This window comes from Hippopotamus amphibius, chromosome 5, assembly GCF_030028045.1.
Source record: "Hippopotamus amphibius kiboko isolate mHipAmp2 chromosome 5, mHipAmp2.hap2, whole genome shotgun sequence".
Lineage (NCBI taxonomy): Eukaryota > Metazoa > Chordata > Mammalia > Artiodactyla > Hippopotamidae > Hippopotamus > Hippopotamus amphibius.
Window position 1 is genome coordinate 73,585,225 of NC_080190.1, and position 19,474 is coordinate 73,604,698.

A 19,474-nucleotide genomic window follows, 5' to 3' on the forward strand; every position below is an offset into this window, starting at 1 on the left:
AACATCTATGAGGGAATAATAGATTTGGGTTGGCAGAAAAAAGTTGAAGAGCATTTTAGGCAGCAGGAAAGCTTACCTCAAGGCAAAAGTAAGTAGGAAACCTCTAAGTATGAAAAGACCAACCTAGCTCAATCAGAGAACTGGTCACAGAGGAGCTGAGATTAATGTTAGTGGGCCAACAGATGGAAAGACTTGAATGACAGGTTCAAGAGTTTAGGTGCCATGTGATCTGTGATGGAAACCATCTTTAAATTATGCTCCTGCCATTTATCAATGATTTTACTGGAGACAGATTCCCTGAATCTCTCTTAAAAGATTTATATTTAGGGAGGGATGATTATTTTTCTGTGCGTTGGAGAAAAAGGACTAGAAGTTTGATGAATTGTATACTCAAGCGTCAACCATTTTCTTTAAATGATAGATCCTAAAGTCAGTCACACATGCCAGGTAGAGCAGATAGAGTTATTTTAACACAACAATTTCTGATTGATTTTCTTTAGCAACACCCAATGTGGGTAGGTCAAACTACAAATTACGTCCTGTATGATTTTCCCTTCCAGCAGTTTGCTAATAGGATCATCCAACAAGAAAAAAAAAAAAGTCTTTTTCAAGATTAAAAACATCATCTGGATAAGTTTAGATTATTTTGATAGGTACATCTCAAGGGTAAAGAGCAAAAAGATTTCTTTATAGCTATGCTTCAGTTGCCTTACTCTGTTCCAAAATATGATGAGACATGCAATGCTGTTTTGCTTTTTTTCTTCTTAAAAGGGTGAGTGTTTACATAAGTCTCATATTTTGTTTATTCAGGACACCATAACTTCATAGTTTAAAGAAAGAAAATAAAATTTATATTTCTATCTGGTTATTTTTCCCCCCAAAAGCTAACATTTTTAAAGTACAGTGTCATTAACACCCATAATCTGTGTGGGTTTTGAAATAAGGAAGAAAAAAGTGTTTTCTTTATTTTGTTTTTTCTTTAGGAATAAGGGCTCAGGACATAAAATTATATACAATTGACATTCACTGATTTTAGAGAGGTTTGAATTTTCCATATTTGCTGACTTTAAGTGGTATTATTTTGGGTTATGAAAGGCTGCCAAAACATGACTCTAGGCAAGGTAACCACTTAGGTATATTTATCATTCTCTTCAAATATCTTTCTAAGTATGCCATATTTATAATAATCAGATTCTGCTACAGTACCACTTGTGAAAACAGGGCCTTCACCAGAGGCTGTGCTGCTGTGTAATGCACAACTCCATTAATCACACAGACCACGATGTGAATACTGCCCCCTGGAGTTGTGCAAAGGGAGACTGTGTGAAATGTGCATTTTATAAAGTAAAACTCTGAAACATTAAGTATTTTGGCTTAAACAGAGATAAAATTACACCTATCACATTTGTAAATTAGGGAAACTATTAAAGCAGACAGTCATGAGGTTTTTTTTATATTCAAACACAAATATGTGTCTGTGTGTGTGTGCACACGTGTCTGTTTGAACACGTATATATAATATAACCTTTGAAAGTACAAATGATCCAAGATTTGATGTGTTGTCACTTTGGTGAAATTAAACTGAATAAATATTTTTAAAATGTGCTATATATACATAATTCATGATATCAATTTTATTTTCTTAGGGAAAATTTGGGATGTTATAGCACAACACCAGATTTTTAATCTATAAATGACTTTTCATCTAAACCAAGTTTATACTTAAATTAAAATAGGGCAGCAACACACTTGTAAAGTATTTAATTTTATGGATCGAGAGTTCACCTACTTTTTTCTGTTAAGTTTTTAATTTTGTAAACACCCAGATGATAACTCTCTGTCAATATATTAGTATGGAAGCATGTTTATATGCCTGCACTTAATTTACAAAATGTGCCTTACTACTTCCCAGGAATGAACTGGTGAACAATTTTATTATCGTACAAGTAATACATGAAGACATTCACATTGTAGAAGATTAACATAAATCTGAAATATACAGAATAAAATGTCCCTCTTCATATCCTATCTAACTCCTACTTTCACTCACTTGCCCAAAGGTATGGTAAGCCATGTTAAAGATTACCATAAATCCTTCTAGCCCTTCGAGTCTTTACTATCATTTAAATGCATACACGTCTATATATTTTCATGTTTATTTGCATTTAAAAACAAATGGAAATACTATTCATATCGTTCTATACTTTTTTCATTAAGCATATGTTTGTGATCTTAACATAATCATACATCAAGATCTGTCAGATTCCTTCTAAAGACTGGATAGTTTTCTATAGTGTGATTATACTTCATTTTATGTAGCCATTCCCCTTTTTATTCACTTCCTGAAATTATTAGCTGTTATAAACCATGCTTTGATGAATATTCATGAATAAATAACTATATAATATGAGTATGTCCAATTGGATGATTCTTACAAGCAGAATTGGGGAGACAAAGGATATTCCCATTTGATTTTATTAATTTGCCTGCTCTCCAAAATGGCTTTACAAATTTAACTTCTCACCAACCTCTTACCATAGAGTTGTGCCTTCTTGCATCTTCATTAATACTGGCTGTTAATCAATCTTTTTTTTATTAGCCAATATTATAGCTGAAAAATAGTTTTTCTTTTTTGTAGTTCCTTGATAAATAGTAAAGTTAAATATCTTTATATCTGTTCATCAGTAATATATATGGTCTGTTCAAATTCTTAGCCATGTTTCTGTTGTCTTGTTTGTCTTTTACTTATTTTCTCTGTAGGAACTATTTGTGCATAAAATAATTTTGACCTTTACACATTAGTTTGCAAAAATTTACTCCAAGTTCCTTTTTAAAAATATTTTTCTTCATAGTATCTTCATTAAACTTTGAAAAAAATTTAGGCAGCCAATCTTACAACTAAATTTAATCTCAAAATTAAAAAAATATTTTCCTCCATATTTTTCTTATGTTTTTACATGAGAAATTTTAAATTTATCACTTTAAATCAATAGCTTTTATTATTCCGTTTTCCTCCTCTACTAGATTAGCATTTATTATTTATGCAATGCTTACCCTAGAGATTACAATATGCATCCTCAACTTATTAAATGTTTGTAAATCAGTACTTCTACACTTTTCTCCAAAAAAAAAATCAGAAACAAAATACATTAACTCATTTACCTTCCTTTCAATTTATAAGGTATTATCATTATTTATTTTAATTCTTCATGTATTTTAAACCACAAAACAGGTGTATTATATATTCAATATTATTTAGATCTATCTATCCCATTTTACTTTTCATTCTTTTCTATTTCTCTCACTTTCCATTTAGAATCATTTTTTTAAATTTATTTTATTGAAGTGTAGATGATTTACAATGCTGTGTTAATTTCTATTGTACAGCAAAGTGATTTAGTTATACATATATATATACATTGTTTTCCATTATGGTTTATCACAGGATATTGAATATAGTTCCCTGTGATATAGAGTAGGACCTTCCTGTTTATCCATTCTCTATATAATATTGGGTTGGCCAAAAAGGTCGTTAGGGTTTTTCTGTACGATGGCATGGAAAAACCCGAACGAACTTTTTGGCCAGCCCGATAGTTTGGATCTGCTAATCCTAAACTCCCAATCCTTCCCTCCCCCTTGGCAACCACAAGTTTATTCTCTATGTCTGTCAGTATGTTTCTGCTCTGTAGATAAGTTCACTTGTGCCATATTTTAGATTCCACATATAAGGGATATCATGTTTTTTGTCTCTTTCTGACTGAATTCTCTTAGCATGATAATCTCTAGGTCCATACATATCACTGCAAATGGCATTACTTCTTTTTTATGGCTGAGTAGTATTTCATTATATATATATGCACCACATGTTTATCCATTCCTCTATCAGTGAACATTTAGGTTGTTTCCATGTCTTGGCTATTGTGAGTTTCAGTGCTGCAATGAATGTTGGGGTGCATGTATCTTTTTGAATTATAGTTTCATCTGGATATACGCCCAGGAGTGGGATATCAAGATCAGATGGCAACTCTATCTTTAGTTTTCTTGGGGAATCTACATACTGTTTTCCATACTGACTGCACCAATTTCCATCACCACCAACAGTGTAGAAGGGTTCTCTCTTCTCTACACCCTCTCCAGCATTTATTTGTAGACTTTTTAACAATGATCATTCTGACCAGTGTGAGGTGGCACCTCATTGTAGTTTAGATTTGCATTTCTCTAGTAATTAGCGATGTTGAGCACCTTTTCATGTGCCTGTTGGCCATCTGTATGTCTTTTTTGGAGAAATGTCTATTTAGGTCCTCTGCCAATTTTTCGATTGGGTTGATTTTTTGTTACTGAGTTGTATGAGCTGTTTGTATATTTTGAAAATTAAGCCCTTTATGGTTGCATCATTTGCAATTATTTCAGTCCGTAGGTTGTCTTTTTGTTTATGGTTACTTTGCTGTACAAAAACTTGTAAGTTTGATTAGGTCTCATCTGTTTATTTTTGCTTTTATCTCAATTGCCTTGGGAGACTCACCTAACAAAACAATGGTACAATTTGTGTTAGAGAATGTCTTGCCTATGTTGTCTTCTAAGAGTTTTATGGTGTCATGTCTTATATTTAAGACTTTAAACCATTTTGAGTTTATTTTTGTGTATGGTGTGAAATTATATTCCAACTTCAATGAGTTACATGCAGCTGTCCAGCTTTCCCAGTACCACCTGCTGAAGAGACTGTCTTTTCTTAGAATCATTTTCTTTCTGCCTGGAGAACACCTTTTAGATTTTCCATTAGTGTGTTTCTGTTTGTAATGAATTTTTACTTTTTATTTGTATGAAAACACCTCCTTTAAATTTTTCATTTTTTTTATTGAAGTATAGTTGATTTATGTTATATTAGTTTCAGGTGTACAACATAGTGATTCAATATTTTTATAGATTATACTCCACTCAAAGTTATTATAAAATATTGGTTATATTACCTGTGCATATATCAGTAGATCAATAAGATACAATAAGATCCTTGTATCTTATTTTAGTAGTTTGGTAATGCTGGACTCATAGAATCAGTTAAGAAGTATTCCCTCTACTTCTATCTTCTGCAAGAGATTGCAGAGAACTGACATAATTTCTTCCTTATATGTTTGGTAGAATTCACAGGTGAGCCCACCTAGGCCTATTCAGGTCATCTATTTCTTCTTGTGTGAGTTTTGGCAAATTTTGTCTTTCAAGGAATTGGTCCATTTCATCTAGGTTATCAAATTGTGGGCAGAAAGTTGTTCACAGTATTCCTTTATTATCCTTTTAATGTCCATAAGGATTGTCCTTCTTTCATTATTGATATTAGTAATTTGTGTCCTCCCTCTTTTCGTCTTAGTTAGCTTAGCTGAGGCTTATCAATTTCACTGATATTTTCAAAGAACCAGTTGTTGGTTTCAGTGATTTTCTCTACTGATTTCCTGTTTTCAATTTCATTGATTTCTGCTCCAGTTCTTATTATTTCTTTTCTTCCGGTTACTTTGGATTCAATTTGCTCTTCTTTTCCTGGTTTCCTAAAGTGGAAACTTAGATTATTAATTTTATATCTTTCTTGTTTTCCAATACGTACATTCAATACTATAAATTTCCCTCTAAGCACTGCTTTTGCTGTATCCCACAAATTTTGATTAGTTGTGTTCTTATTTTTATTTAGCTCAAAACATTTTAAAGTTTCTCTTGAGATGTCTTCTTTGACTCAGTGTTATTAGAAGTGTGTTTAATCTCTACACACTGTGGGATTTTTCAGTTACCTTTCTATAATTGATTTCTAGTTTAATTCCACTGTGGTCTGAGAGAAGACATTTATGATTTCTATTCTTTTATATTTGTTAAGGTATGTTTTATGGTGCAGAATGTGGTCTATTTTGGTGAATGTTCCATGTGAGCTTGAGAAGATTGTGTATTTTGCTGTTGTTGGATAAGTGGTCTACAGATGTCAGTTGATTTATGGTGTTGTTGAGTCCAACTATGTCCTTAACTGATTTTCTGCCAGCTAGATCTATGTACTTATGATAGATGTGTGTTGAAGTCTCCAACTATGAGAGAGGATTTATCTGCTTTTATTTGCAATTCTATTAGTTTTTGCCTCACACAATTTGATGCCCTATTGTTAAGTCACAGACACATTAAGAACTGTCATGTTTTTCTTGGAGAATTAACCTCTTTATCATTATGAGATACTTTTTTTTTTCTTTTGTTGGCCACACTGCATGGCATGTGAGATCTTAGTTTCCCAATCAGGGATCAAACCTGTGCCCCCTGCAGTGGAAGCAGAGATTCTTAACCACTGGACCACCAGGGAACACCCCTCATTATTACGTAATGTCTTTCTTCATAACTGATAACTTTCCTTGACTGAAGTCTGCTCTGTCTGAAGTTAATACAGCTACTTCTGATTTCTTTTGATTAATGTTAGTGTAGTATAATTTCTTCCATCCACTTACTTTTAATCTATAGATCTTTATATTTAAATTGGGTTTAAATATGTCCTCTGACAATCTCTTTTCAAATTCTTTTCCCATTTAGGTTATTACAGAATATTGAGCAGAGTTCCTTGTGCTATACAGTAGGTCTTTGTTGGTTATCTATTTTAAATATAGCAATGTGTACATGTCAATCCCAAACTCTCAAGCTATCCCACTCTTCCACCCTGTCCCTGGTAACCACAATTTCGTTCTCTAGGTCCATGAGTCTGTTTCTGTTTTGTAAATAAGTTCATTTGTATCAGTTTTTTTTCTAGATTTCACATTTAAGAGATACCATATGATATTTGTCTTTCTCTGTTTGACTTCACTTAGTATGACAATCACCAGGTCCATCCATGTTGCTGCAAAAGGCATTATTTCTTTCTTTTCAATGGCTGAGTAATAGTCCATTGTATATATGTATCACATCTTTATCCATTCATCTGTTGATGGACATTTAGGTTGCTTCCACGTCCTGGCTACTGTAAATGGCGCTGCAATGAACACTGAAGTGCATGTATCCTTTTGAACCATGTTTTTCTCTGGATATATGCCCAGGAGTGGGACTGCTAGATCATATGGTAGCCCAATTTTTAGTTTCTTAGGGAAGCTCCATACTGTTCTCCATGATGGCTGTACCAATTTACATTCCCACCAACAGTATAGGAGGATTCCCTTTTCTCCACACCCTCTCCAGCATTTATTGTTTGTAGATTTTTTGAAGATGACCATTCTGACTGGTGTGAGGTGATATCTCATTGTAGTTTAGATTTGTATTTCTCTAATAATTAGCAATGTTGTGCATCTTTTCATGTGCCTCTTGGCCTTCTGTATGTCTTCTTTGGAGAAATGTCTATTTAGCTCTTCTGCCCATTTTTTCATTAGATTGTTTTTCTGGTATTGAGCCACATGAGCTGTTTGTAAATTTTGGAGATTAATCCCTTGTTGGTTGCATTGTTTGCAAATATTTTCTCCCATTCTGTGGGTTGTCTTTTTGTTTTGTTTAAGGTTTCCTTTGCCGTGCAAAAACTTTTGAGTTTAATTAGGTCTGATTTATTTTTGCTTTTATTTCCATTACTCTAGGAGATGGACTGATATTGCTGTGATTTATGTCAAAGACTGTTCTGCCTATGTTTTCCTCTAAGAGTTTTATAGTATCTGGTCTTACATTTAGATCTTCAATCCATTTTGAGTTTATTTTTGTGTATGGTGTTAAAGAATGTTCTAATTTCATTTTTTACATGTAGCTGTCCAGTTTTCCCAGCACCGTTTATTGAAGAGACTGTCTTTCCTCCATTGTATAGTCTTGCCTCCTTTGTCATAGATTAATTGGCCATAGGTGCATGGGTTTATTTCTGCACTTTCCATCCTGTTCCATTGATGAATATTTCTGTAGACCATACTGTTTTGATGTCTGTAGCTTTGTAGTATAGTCTGAAGTCAGGGCATCTGATTCCTCCAGTTCCATTTTTCTTTCTCAGGATTGCTTTGGCTGTTTAGAGTCTTTTGTGTTTCCATATAAATTTTGGAATTTTTTGTTCTAATTTTGTGAAATGCCACAGGTAATTTGATAGGGATTGGGTTGAATCGGAAGATTGTCTTGGGTAGTATAGTCATTTTGACAATATTGATTCTTCCAATCTAAGAACATGGTATATCTTTCCATCTGTTTGTGTCATCTTCTATTTCTTTCATGAGCATCTTATAGTTTTCAGAGTATAGGTCTTTTGTCTCCTTACATTGGTTTATTCCTAGGTATTTTATTCTTTTTCATATGATGATAAATGGGATTGTTTAATTTCTCTTTTTGATATTTTGTTGTTAGCATATAGAAATACAGCAGATTTCTGTGTATTAATTTTGTATCTTAAAACTTTACTGAATTCATTGATGAGCTCCTGTAGTTTTCTGGTAGCATCTTTAGGATTTTCTATGCAAAGTATCATGTCATCTGCAAACAGTGACAGTTTTACTTCTTCTTTTCCAATCTGTATTCCTTTTATTTCTTTTTCTTCTCTGATTGCTGTGGCTAGGACTTCCAAAACTGTTGAATAAAAGTGGCAAGAGTGAACATCCTTGTCTTGTTTCTGATCTTAAAGGAAATGCTTTCAGCTTTTCACCATTCAGTATGATATTAGCTATAGGTTTATCATATATGGCCTTTATTATGTTGAGGTAGGGTCCCTCTATGCTCACATTCTGGAGAGTTTTTATCATAAATGGTGTTGAATTTTCTCAAAACTTTTTTCTGCATCTATTGAGATGATCATATGGTTTTTAAGACAATCTCTTTTACTGATGCATTTAGATCACTGACATTAAACGTGATTATTTATAAATTTGGATTAATATGTACCATATTTGTTTCTGTTTTCTATTTGTTGCCTTTGTCCTTCATTCTTATTTTTGTCTTCCACTTTTTTCCTGCCTTTCTGGTTCTAATTTTTCTTTCCATTTCTAACCATATCATATATATTTACTTTTTTAATGGCTTCTCTAGAGTTTGCAATATCCACTCATAGTTAATCCAAGTCTAATTTCAAATAATACTATACTACTTCATGGGTAGTGTGAGGACCGTATAATAACAATATAAGCCTATTTTCTCCCTGTTGTCCCTTGTATCATGTCACTTGTAGATAAGCATATATATGTATATATACATATATATAATCAAATACATTATTGTTATTATTTAAACAAACTTCTTTGTTAGATAAATTAATAATAAGAAAAACAAAAGTTTTTATTTTACCTTCACTTATTCCCTCTTTGATGCACTTCCTTACTTTATGCAGATCCAAGTTTCTGAACAGTATTATTTTACCTCTCTTTAAAGAACTTCTTTTAACATTTCTTGCAAGGCAGGTCTATTGGGAACAAATTCCCTAAAGTTTTGTTTGTTTGAGAAAGTTTTTATTTCCCTTTCACCTTTGAAGTGATAATTTCACAGGGTACTGAATTCTAGGTTGGTAGTTTTTTTCTCTTAACACTAAATACTTCACTCCATTCATTTCTTGTTTGCATGGTTTTAGAGAAGAATTTGGAAATAATTCTTATATTGTTTCCCCTTTGGGCTGAGTTATTTTTGCCCTCCTATCCTTCAGGATTTTCCTTTATCTTTAATTTCATATAATTTAAAAATGATATGCCTAGGTGTAATTTTTTTGGCATTTATCATCTTTGGTGTTCTCTGAGCTCCCAGGATGTAGGAAAATTAATTTGGGGAAATTTTCATTCATTATTATTTCAAATATTTCTTCTGTTCCTTTCTCTCCTTCTTCTTCTTCTGGCATTCCCACTATATGTGTGTTATACCTTCTGTAGTTGTCCCATAGACCTTGGATAGTCTCTTCCGTTTTTTTCTTTTTCAGTATTTGTTCTCTTTGGGTTTTGGTTTGAGGATTCTTTTGATAATATCCTCCAGCTCAGAGATTCTTTCCTCAGCTTCTTCCAGTCTACTAATAAGCCCATCACAGGTATTCTTCATTTCTTTTACAGCATTTTAATATGAACTATATAATCAGCCAAATAATGAAGAAGGAGATCAATAAGAAGGCATTGCCATAGCAGATACCAAGCAATTCTATAATGATATGGTAATTAAAGCAGGGTGATATTCTGACAGGAATTGGCAAATAAACCAATGGGATCACTGTCAAAATGAGTCAAATTGAGGATTAAGAATAGTAATTAAAATGGATCAAAACACAACAAAAACAAGACACAATAAAAATCTATTTTAGTTTCCTATTCCTGCTATAGTAAATTACCACAAACAGTGGCTTATATCAACACAAATTTATTTTATAGTTCTGGAAGTCAAAAGTCCTCCACTTAATGTGTTGACAGGGCTGCATTCATTCTAGAGGCTCTACAGCAGAATCTCTTTCCTTGCCTTATCCATCTCCTAGAAGGCACCTGAATTCCTTTGCTCCTTGCCTCTTCCTGTATCTTTAAAGCTAGCAGTGGAGCATCTTCAAATCTCTCTCCTTGTCACTGACTCTAACTCTCCTTCTTCCCTTTTCCTCTTAGAAGGAACATTATGATTACATTGAGCCCACTTGGATAATCCTCCCATCTCAAATCCTTTAACTTAATCACATCTGTAAAATCCCTTTTGCGGTGTAAGGTTACATATTCACAGGTTCCAGGAATTAGTACATAGGCATTTTGAGATGGGGAGAGGGGGATTATTCAGTCTACCACCACCACTTTTGGAGGATACTAAAAATCCAATTTATTATCTTGAAAACTGTTAGAGAAAGGAGAATCAAAAACTTATCCTATCTTTTCTATATGAAATGTATCTCTTTTTAATCAAATAATTGAAGAGTGGAAGTTTCTGTTTATAGACCTATCCAGCTCATAAATGAAAAAAGAATGATAAAATACAAAAAAAAAAAAAAAGAGAGAGAAAGAGAAAACAAAAGAGAGAGAAAACCAGACATTACCTCCTAATAAAATTGTACAAAAACATGTACAAATCGTTCTTGCTAAACATTTAAACTGAAATCTAGTCAGTGTTCCAACATTAACTACCCATGTACTGGAAATGTGGAATATAGAGGGACATCTTAAGGATACCACAGAAATGCAATTAGCAAATAAGACTGTGGGAAATTCTATAAGATAGAAGATCTGGAGTCTTCAACAAATAAAGTGCAAGGTAATAGAAAAGAAATACAAGTAATGAACCTATAAATTAAAAATGACAATCTAACTGCAATGTAGGTATCTTATGTGAATGCTACTTCAAATATACAAACAAACAAATGTATAAAGAAATCAAAACACAAACACAAACCAGTTACAATCAGGGGCTTCTGAACACTGTATATTTGATGATCTTACAGAACACTTTAAGTTTAATACATCTTAGAGTCATACATTAAAATACTTAACAATTATGGACATAAGTTCATAACTGCTGAAGCTAGGTAATGGATATATAAGAGTTAAAATTATTCCTTCCACTTTGTATATGATTGAAACATTCTGCAATAAAAACTTTTTTTAATTACTTGGTAAAATGCCACAATAACCATGGCATTTTTATTGTGATTATACTGATTTTACAGATTACAGTAACATGACATCTTCATAAAATTAAGTCTCCTCAAATGGGAACAAATTTTCTTTCCATTTATTCAGGATTATAAAAGTTTTATTTTTACTAAAACTGCTTAATTCTCTTTGCATTATTCTTGCACATTTTGTAGGTTCATTCCTAAATATTTTATGGTTTTCATTATTACCAATGTAATCCTTTTTTTAATAGGTTATTACTAAAATATAGGAAAATATTATTTTCTTAATGTTGGTTTCTCATCATACCATCTGCAAACAATGGTAGCTTTGTATCTTGTTTTTCAATACCTTTCTTTTTCTTCTGGTTTTGACTTCTTTTTTGTGTTATCACATTAGCTAGGAACTAAAAATCCAACATTGGATAAAAATAATCAGCCTTGTCTTGTTCCTTCTGGGTATTTTAATGCTCTCATTAAGATATTTTAGTGAGATTTAGTTTTTGGTATATTCTGTGAGTTGAGTGTAATTCTATATTACTGACTAACTATAGTCTTTTTAAAATGAGAAATGGATGCTTATCAAATGCTTTACCATATCTATTGAGATGATTACTTGTTTTTTTCCTTCTCCTAGTCTGATAATGTACTGAATTACATTAATAGATATCCCAGTGTTAAACCATCCTTCCGTATCTATAATAAACACTATTTGAACATCCGATCCTTGGCTACATTTCACTTCCTAATATTTTATTTAAATTATTGCATCTATTTTCATAACAGGTTGCCTATGACTTTGTGTTATTCTTTTCCACTTTTGGTTATAATTCATTATCAACTCACAGAGTAAGTTTAAAGCTTTCTCAGGATTATACTAACTTTAGATAATGAGTTGAAAGCTTTCCATCTCCTTCTATGCTCTATAATAATTCATATAAAAGGGAATTAGCTACTCTTAGAAATTTTGGTAGCACTAGCCTATAAAATCTTCTACATCTGATGCCATTTTTATGTGTAGATTTTTCAATATCTTATATGGTCACCATTCTATTAAGGTTTTCTACACTCTCTCAAGTAAATTTATAGTTTCTCAAGTAAAATTTACTGGTTGCAGAATTTAGGTCTTCTACCATTTGCTCTATCAACTCTGTTCCTTAGCTACTGTTTGATCTGTTCATAGAGTTTCATGCCTCTTTATGATTTTATTTTCCTCAACTGCTTGTTGATTTTGCGCTGCCAGCTTATCTTTACATTCAATGATACTGGTTCCTTTGTCCGTGGATGTTTGTTTGCCATAGCTTGCCTGTAGATACTGTAGGGGAAGGGTAAAGAATGATGGTAGGTTGGTGTGACAGTAGCTTATATTCAGGGTGTATTCACTGTCTCTTTTGAACATCAGTGGCCACTTCAGAACTGCCCTCCTCTTTGGTGTCAACATCCACAATAGTTTCTTCAGCTTTGGAGCAAATAACATGGAGTCCCAGTGCTCTGCACAAGCAGCAGTAGGTAAACGGGCTGAATGGTGCAACTGCTCTACTTGCTTTCATTATTTTCCCCCTAAAGCTTTTCCCATTTCTGTATCAATTGAGGATGTCTAAAGAAATGTAGCGTTAACTCTGTAGCATTTCCTCAGTACATATGGGGCTGTAGTTTCATCTAATCAATAATGTATAATTTTAGATATTATAAAAGCTCTTATCTACAGCATTATGAATTTTGAAAATTTTGGTCTTTTATGGGATTTTGGAGGAAGAGGAGTTGTACATATGTGCCTAGTTTACTCTTTTGATAAAATCACTATTCCCTTTTGCAAAAGTTCTTCCTGCTTCTTTTGGGTATCTATTCATCTTCTGTCACCCATTCAATTTTATCAACTTGGGTGTCCTAAGAACATCACTCCTCTGGCCATTGTGACTAATTGACAGTGGATACATGACACAAACACAACCAATAATACTGGGAGAAAGAATGTCTTTCTCTTTTGGAGTTGCGAAATTGGAGCTGCCTCTTTCACGTCTACCACCAGTTGGAGGAAGCCTGTCTGCAGTCAAACGGAACGAGGCTCTTGAGAAAAAAGAAATGAAAAAAGTCTAGGAGAGATGAGAGACTGAACCACCTGCATGCATACTCAAACCCACATGTATTTACAAACACACTTAATAACACTGTTGATTACTTAGATCCAGTTGGCTTTAGTCCAGCTTTCACCCCCTGCATTTACCAGTTAGTGATCTAATAACATACCATCCCCCTTTTTAAATTAATTATTTTGAGTGGAATTTCTTTCACCTGCACCAAAAAAAAAATAAAATGCACTTTCTGGCTAACTTACAATCTTTAAATTTCCTCTAGATTTCACTCATTACTGGAAGCCACCCTATACTGTAATTACTTATGTAATCATCTCTCTGCTCTCACTCAACAGTAAACTCCTTGAGGACAAGAATCATTGCTTGTCACTGTGTATCCCTAGAACTTAGCACAAGGCTTAGAGCACACTAGAAAATGGATAACAGATGTGGAATAATGAATAAATAGTTGCTATAGCTCATCATCTCATTTTAGTAGATGCCTGGCAGTAGATACCTGGTTAGAACCATGGTATCTACTATGATCACCATCATTGCTAACAACCAGTGGGGTTCTTTGTGTGCAAGTATTCACTGCTTTTTCCGGTTTTCAGGTAACAAAAGCAAAAGACATAGCAGTTTCTAGGTTTCAGGGTGGGTCCTTAAGGCCACAGAAAAAATATAACCCTTAAGGAGATTCTAGTTCCATTATAGTTCTTATGTCTGTGGATATGTGGTCTAATTGCATTGTCAAAACAATAGATTTGGAGATGGGCTTCCCTAGTGGTGCAGTAGTTAAGAATCTGCCTGCCAATGCAGGGGATACGGGTTCGAGCCCTGGTCCAGAAAGATCCCACATGCCTCGGAGCAATTAGGCCCGTGCCACAACTACTGAGCCTATGCTCTAGAGTCCATGAGTCACAACTACTGAGCCCACGTGCTGCAACTACTGAAGCCTATGCACCTAGAGCCCATGCTCTGCAACAAGGGAAGTCACCACAATAAAAAGCCCACGCACCACAATGAAGAGTAGCCCCCACTCACCGCAACTACATAAAGTCCGCAGGCAGCAATAAAGACCCAACGCAGCCAATAAATTAAAAATAAATAAATAAATTTATTAAAAAAAAATAGATTTGGAGAGCTCCTGGCTTGGGTGACTAAAAGGGAATCCTCGGGCTTCCTAGGTCACGCAGTGGCTAAGAATCTGCCTGCCAATGCAGGGGGCATGGGTTCAATCCCTGCACCAGGAAGATCCCACATGCCATGGAGCAACTAAGCCCATGTGCCACAACTATTGAGCCTGCACTTTAGAGTCCGTGAGCCACAACTACTGAGCCCATGTACTGCAACTACTGAAGCCCACGCGCCTAGAGCTCGTGCTCCACAACAAGAGAAGCCACAGCAATGAGAAGCCCACGCACCACAACAAAGAGTAGCGCCGCTCGCCTCAACTAAAGAAAGCCCACGTGCAGCAACGAAGACCCAACACAGCCCATAAATAAATAAATAAATAAATAAATAAATAAATAAATAAATGTATTTATTTATTTAAAAAAATAAAAGGGAATCCTCATTCCCTATAAATAAAGTGTCACACAATACTTCATCCACTAAGATGGCTACAACTACAGGTATCTGCTGCCTTCATTTTCTCTCCATTCTGTCATTATTCTAGCTCATTCGAGTTGTTTACTGCCTTTTTCAACGTATATTGCGAACAACAACAATATTATATGTGAATCATTGAATGAACTACAAAACATGCTGCTTATAGAACTATATCTACTAGATTTCTACATTATGAAAAAATCTCAGGCCAGGAATAATGACTTACTGAAAATGTGCCTTTATGGTGTAACATGAAATTTCTTGAAAAAGGTGAGTAGAAATAGCTGAAAACAATTGTTAAATTCAAAAATACAAATTCAATTTTCTTTAAACTAAAACCCAAGAAAAGTACGAGTATGATTTATTTATGTTCTCTGTTAGTAATTAAAATTAATATTTAGCAATTATTCTTAGAGGTGATTTATGTGTTTTGTTATAATCATCTATCCAAAATTAAGAAACTAAATTTCGTCAGTGTTATTTAACGTGAATGCTTGCCTGAGATTTAAATTTGGAACATTTATATGACTGTTGTATGGCCCTTGGTCCCAGAGCCCTGAGGTCAGGATGAATAATTACATTAGTAGGGCAGGCCTCTGCTTTGTCTATGAAAAGTTGTTAATTAAAAAAAGGTATTTGCACCAAAGGTTATCAGATACTTTTAAAATGCCACAAAATACTGTAGTATAACACTTGCTTTGGTGTTATCCTTTAAAATTCCATGAATGATCTAATTCTTTAAGACCCAACATCCTTTCCTTAAGGATTTTTTTATAACTCTGGTCAGCTTGGGGAAAATACAAAAGAAAACAGAAAATAAATGAGCCAGTCCTTGTCTACTTTCCCCATTTTATCTTTCCATAAGCATAAATGTCACCTAAATATAATCTTACAACAGAGAAGAAAGGCATGACTGTGTAATTAACAAAGGGAAAAGGGTGCTCTTTACGAATTTTTTTTCTTGATGATTCTAAACAACTGCATATGCTGCTGTTGAAGCCACTATCATTTTCTCAAAGTTTTGCTACAAAGATGAGATAGGGTTGTATTCCTAACAGATAATTATTGCAATGCTGTCATACTATATGATGTAATTCTGAAGTGGAAACGTTTTCAGTGAAACTTTGTCAAGTGACACCTAATTTAAGCTACACTATAAGGAGACTGCAAAGAAGAAATTTTAAGGAAAGTCAAAAGCAAAAAGGATTCCTTGTTTTCCTTCAGCTCATTTAAAAGGCCAGTATTAGAACAAGTACCCAAGCGGAGAGTGAAACACAGTGACTGAGGTGTTTAATGAAGTAAGCAATTTATAAACTGCAGAATAACAATACTAGGGAAGACAGAACAGTTGGCACATTCCATCTGGTTCTTCATATCAGGAAAATTATAAAGATAATGTAAATATCCCCTCATTCACTTTATTTCTGACCATGGCCATTCCCATCTCCTTTATTTGTAGGCAATATAGCCTCCTCAAGTAGCTGAGAATCTAAGGAGCACTTCTGATGGCATCTTTAGCATCCTTAAGATGTTCTCTTACCCAGGATTCATTTCTAGTAATTACAAATATGTGATTATATGTAAGGCTCTTCAAAAGTATCTTTAGGGAGACCATTGCTTGCAGCACTGCTATTATATGCACCGTCACTGAATCACTTATGTTGCATTAAGAGGGGTTGCTATGTCTTGCATTACACTATATGTTGTGTAGAAAAATAGCACATTATCCTTGCCTTCAAGGAAATTACAGTTGAATTATGTTAACTATATCAATCCACAGGAAACAATCAGAAAACCATATAACATGGTACAGATTTACATGCTTGTTGCTGTGCTAAGAGTAGCCAACATTCAGCATAAAGAGATCAATTGGAATAAAATAATAGAATGTGATTAAAGAGTTTGTCTAAACCCTTCCTTTGAGATGTGATGCAATTAAAGAAGGTTTGCTTCATTGAGGAAGTGGGATTTGAATTAGGCCTTAAACAATGAGTACACAAAATAAATGTGAAATTAGAAGAGATTTAACTGAATTAATTTATCTCACTTTTCCTGATTTTATTTGTATGAAGATGTACATAGTCTATCCAACTAAGCTTTGTCAAATAATCCATAAATACATAAAGTATGCGTGATTAACAATGCTTTTAATGCCAAAAGACAGCTTATTTTCTTAATCCAAAGCTCACTCTACGCAATTATTCTTTTTGCAAACTACTAGTTTGTTATGTTAACACTTGAGTAATCTTGACAAGAAGTTGCTTTCAGCAGTTACAGATCCAGATGCTGATCAGCAGGCATTAAGTGATTCAGCTTAATTGGTTCCATCTAGATAAATTACTTACCTCAGTTCCTATCACAGTCTCTTCCCTGGCAGAGAAGAACAGAAACTCATACAGCTTGTAGTGTTGAAATAAGCTGAAATATAAAGTAAATGTGGAAAGATGATACATTTATTTCAGGAAAAAAAGCAAGTATGTAAGAATATTTATTACAGGAAAGTTGTTTGAATTAACCAGGCTAAAGACATTAAACACTAACATGGAGGTAGCCACCTCCTTTACTCTAAAGTAAGTTGCCCAGAAATGCTAAGAAATTAAAGGTTTATTTTTTTGAGACATTGACAATATAACACAGTACCTAAATTAATATCAGTAAACTAATCTGTGATGAGTGGATAGGTTTGGGGTAGATTTCATCCTGACTTTTCCCGGCTCACAACCAAATAATGCACTGCCCCTAAATAACACCAAACTTTACATCCTTTTTCATGTTTTGCTCCAAACTGGAGTCAATTTCCTCTCATTGAATAGCACTGAATTCTATAGTCTATTTCCATATCAATTATTTCTCACGTTCTCAAACTGTTTCAAGATAAAGTTAGTTTCTGATAACACCTGAAAAATGATGCAACATTAACTGAAATACTTTTTAGATATCTGATTTCCTTGAAGAATATTCAATTACACATCAAAGAGAGGAATTAATTTAAGAAAGATAATTTCTTTAGTTCCTCCCCTAAAGACTAGGTGGTCAGTGTATAATAACTATAAAGAGCTAAAAGATAGGAGTTTCTTAAAAAATATATTTCTAGCAAGGTTAAAGATCTCAGCAATGTGTTACTGAGAGTTAAAAATTTACAGAAGGGTTGAATTCTAATATCCTGTTTGTGATAATGTTTGAATTTTTCTAATTCTCCTCCTGCTGGTTGGGAAAATTAATAGACTCATAATATACTGAAATGCCAAAGAACAAAAAAATTGTCTTAGTGGTTTCTCTTTCACTCTGGTGCCTTTTGCTATTTAAGAAAATTGATTTTAATATAACTGAGAAATTAACATTTGCAAAATGTAGCTACAGAGCATGTATAATAATGGCTTCTCCTGAATGCTGTAATGGATCAAAGTTTCAATTCATTTGAAATCAATGAAGAAATCCTCAGGCAGCTGGGTCTCTCTGAGTTATATTAGCAGTTGATCTCACTACTAACACAATCCATTAAAAAGTGATGGGTATGCAGACTCAGTCATGGGTTTGGGGGTTTGTTTGTTTGTTTGTTTTTACTACATTCAAATTAGTCATCAACACTTGGAAAACTAACTTAGCTTTTGACATTACTTTGATTTGTTGGCTAGAAAATACATCAAGATTAGTGAAGTCTGATGATTCAGTGAAGCAAAATAAATTCCCTAACATTGGTTACCTAGAGAAAGCTTTAAGGTTAAAACTATCACATTGTCAATAACTGACTTTGAGTAGAAAAATTAAAGACTGTGGAGTGTTTTGGAAATAGTTTGGCTTCTTCTCAATTAACGAGTATAAAACTATCCTTTCCCCATTTTGTGTTACACAACGAAGTCAATTCATAAATCTTCCTTCCTGCAATTTCATAATCTTGCCACCTTATTCTCCTTATTGCATATAGTTATTAGATATCCCATACCAAAAAAGAAATTCACTTCTTACAATGAAAATAAAATGCATGACTTGGATGCAGTGGCCAAAGATGCAAGGTTGGGCAAGGCCAGGACCACAGTGAGACAGACAAGAGGAGGGGGACCACCTGAAGGAGGCACTTAGGGGCAGGGCAGCTCACACCTCCATCGCCTTGCTCTGGTCCCAAACAACAGCTGGGGTTCTCTCACTTTACCAGGGAGCTATTAGATGGCCTCACATGGGAACAAAGTGACACTTCTGTTATGGGAGTGTATTTCTTCCCTCTTCCTTTAGACTCCCAGCCGACTCAAGCCCCTAGACTATTTTGTCAAACATCTAA

General features: G+C 33.9%; 1 protein-coding gene across 2 annotated transcripts in view; it reads right to left on the reverse strand.

Annotated features, from left to right (window-relative positions):
- The window catches only part of CABCOCO1 (ciliary associated calcium binding coiled-coil 1), a 134,638-nt gene that overhangs the window by 80,395 nt on the left and 34,769 nt on the right, over nucleotides 1-19,474 (reverse strand). For both annotated transcript variants that reach the window (XM_057737048.1, XM_057737049.1), the window contains exon 5: nucleotides 17,544-17,616. In XM_057737048.1, coding sequence (XP_057593031.1) covers nucleotides 17,544-17,616 — 73 coding nt within the window. The remainder of the gene's footprint in view (nucleotides 1-17,543; nucleotides 17,617-19,474) is intronic.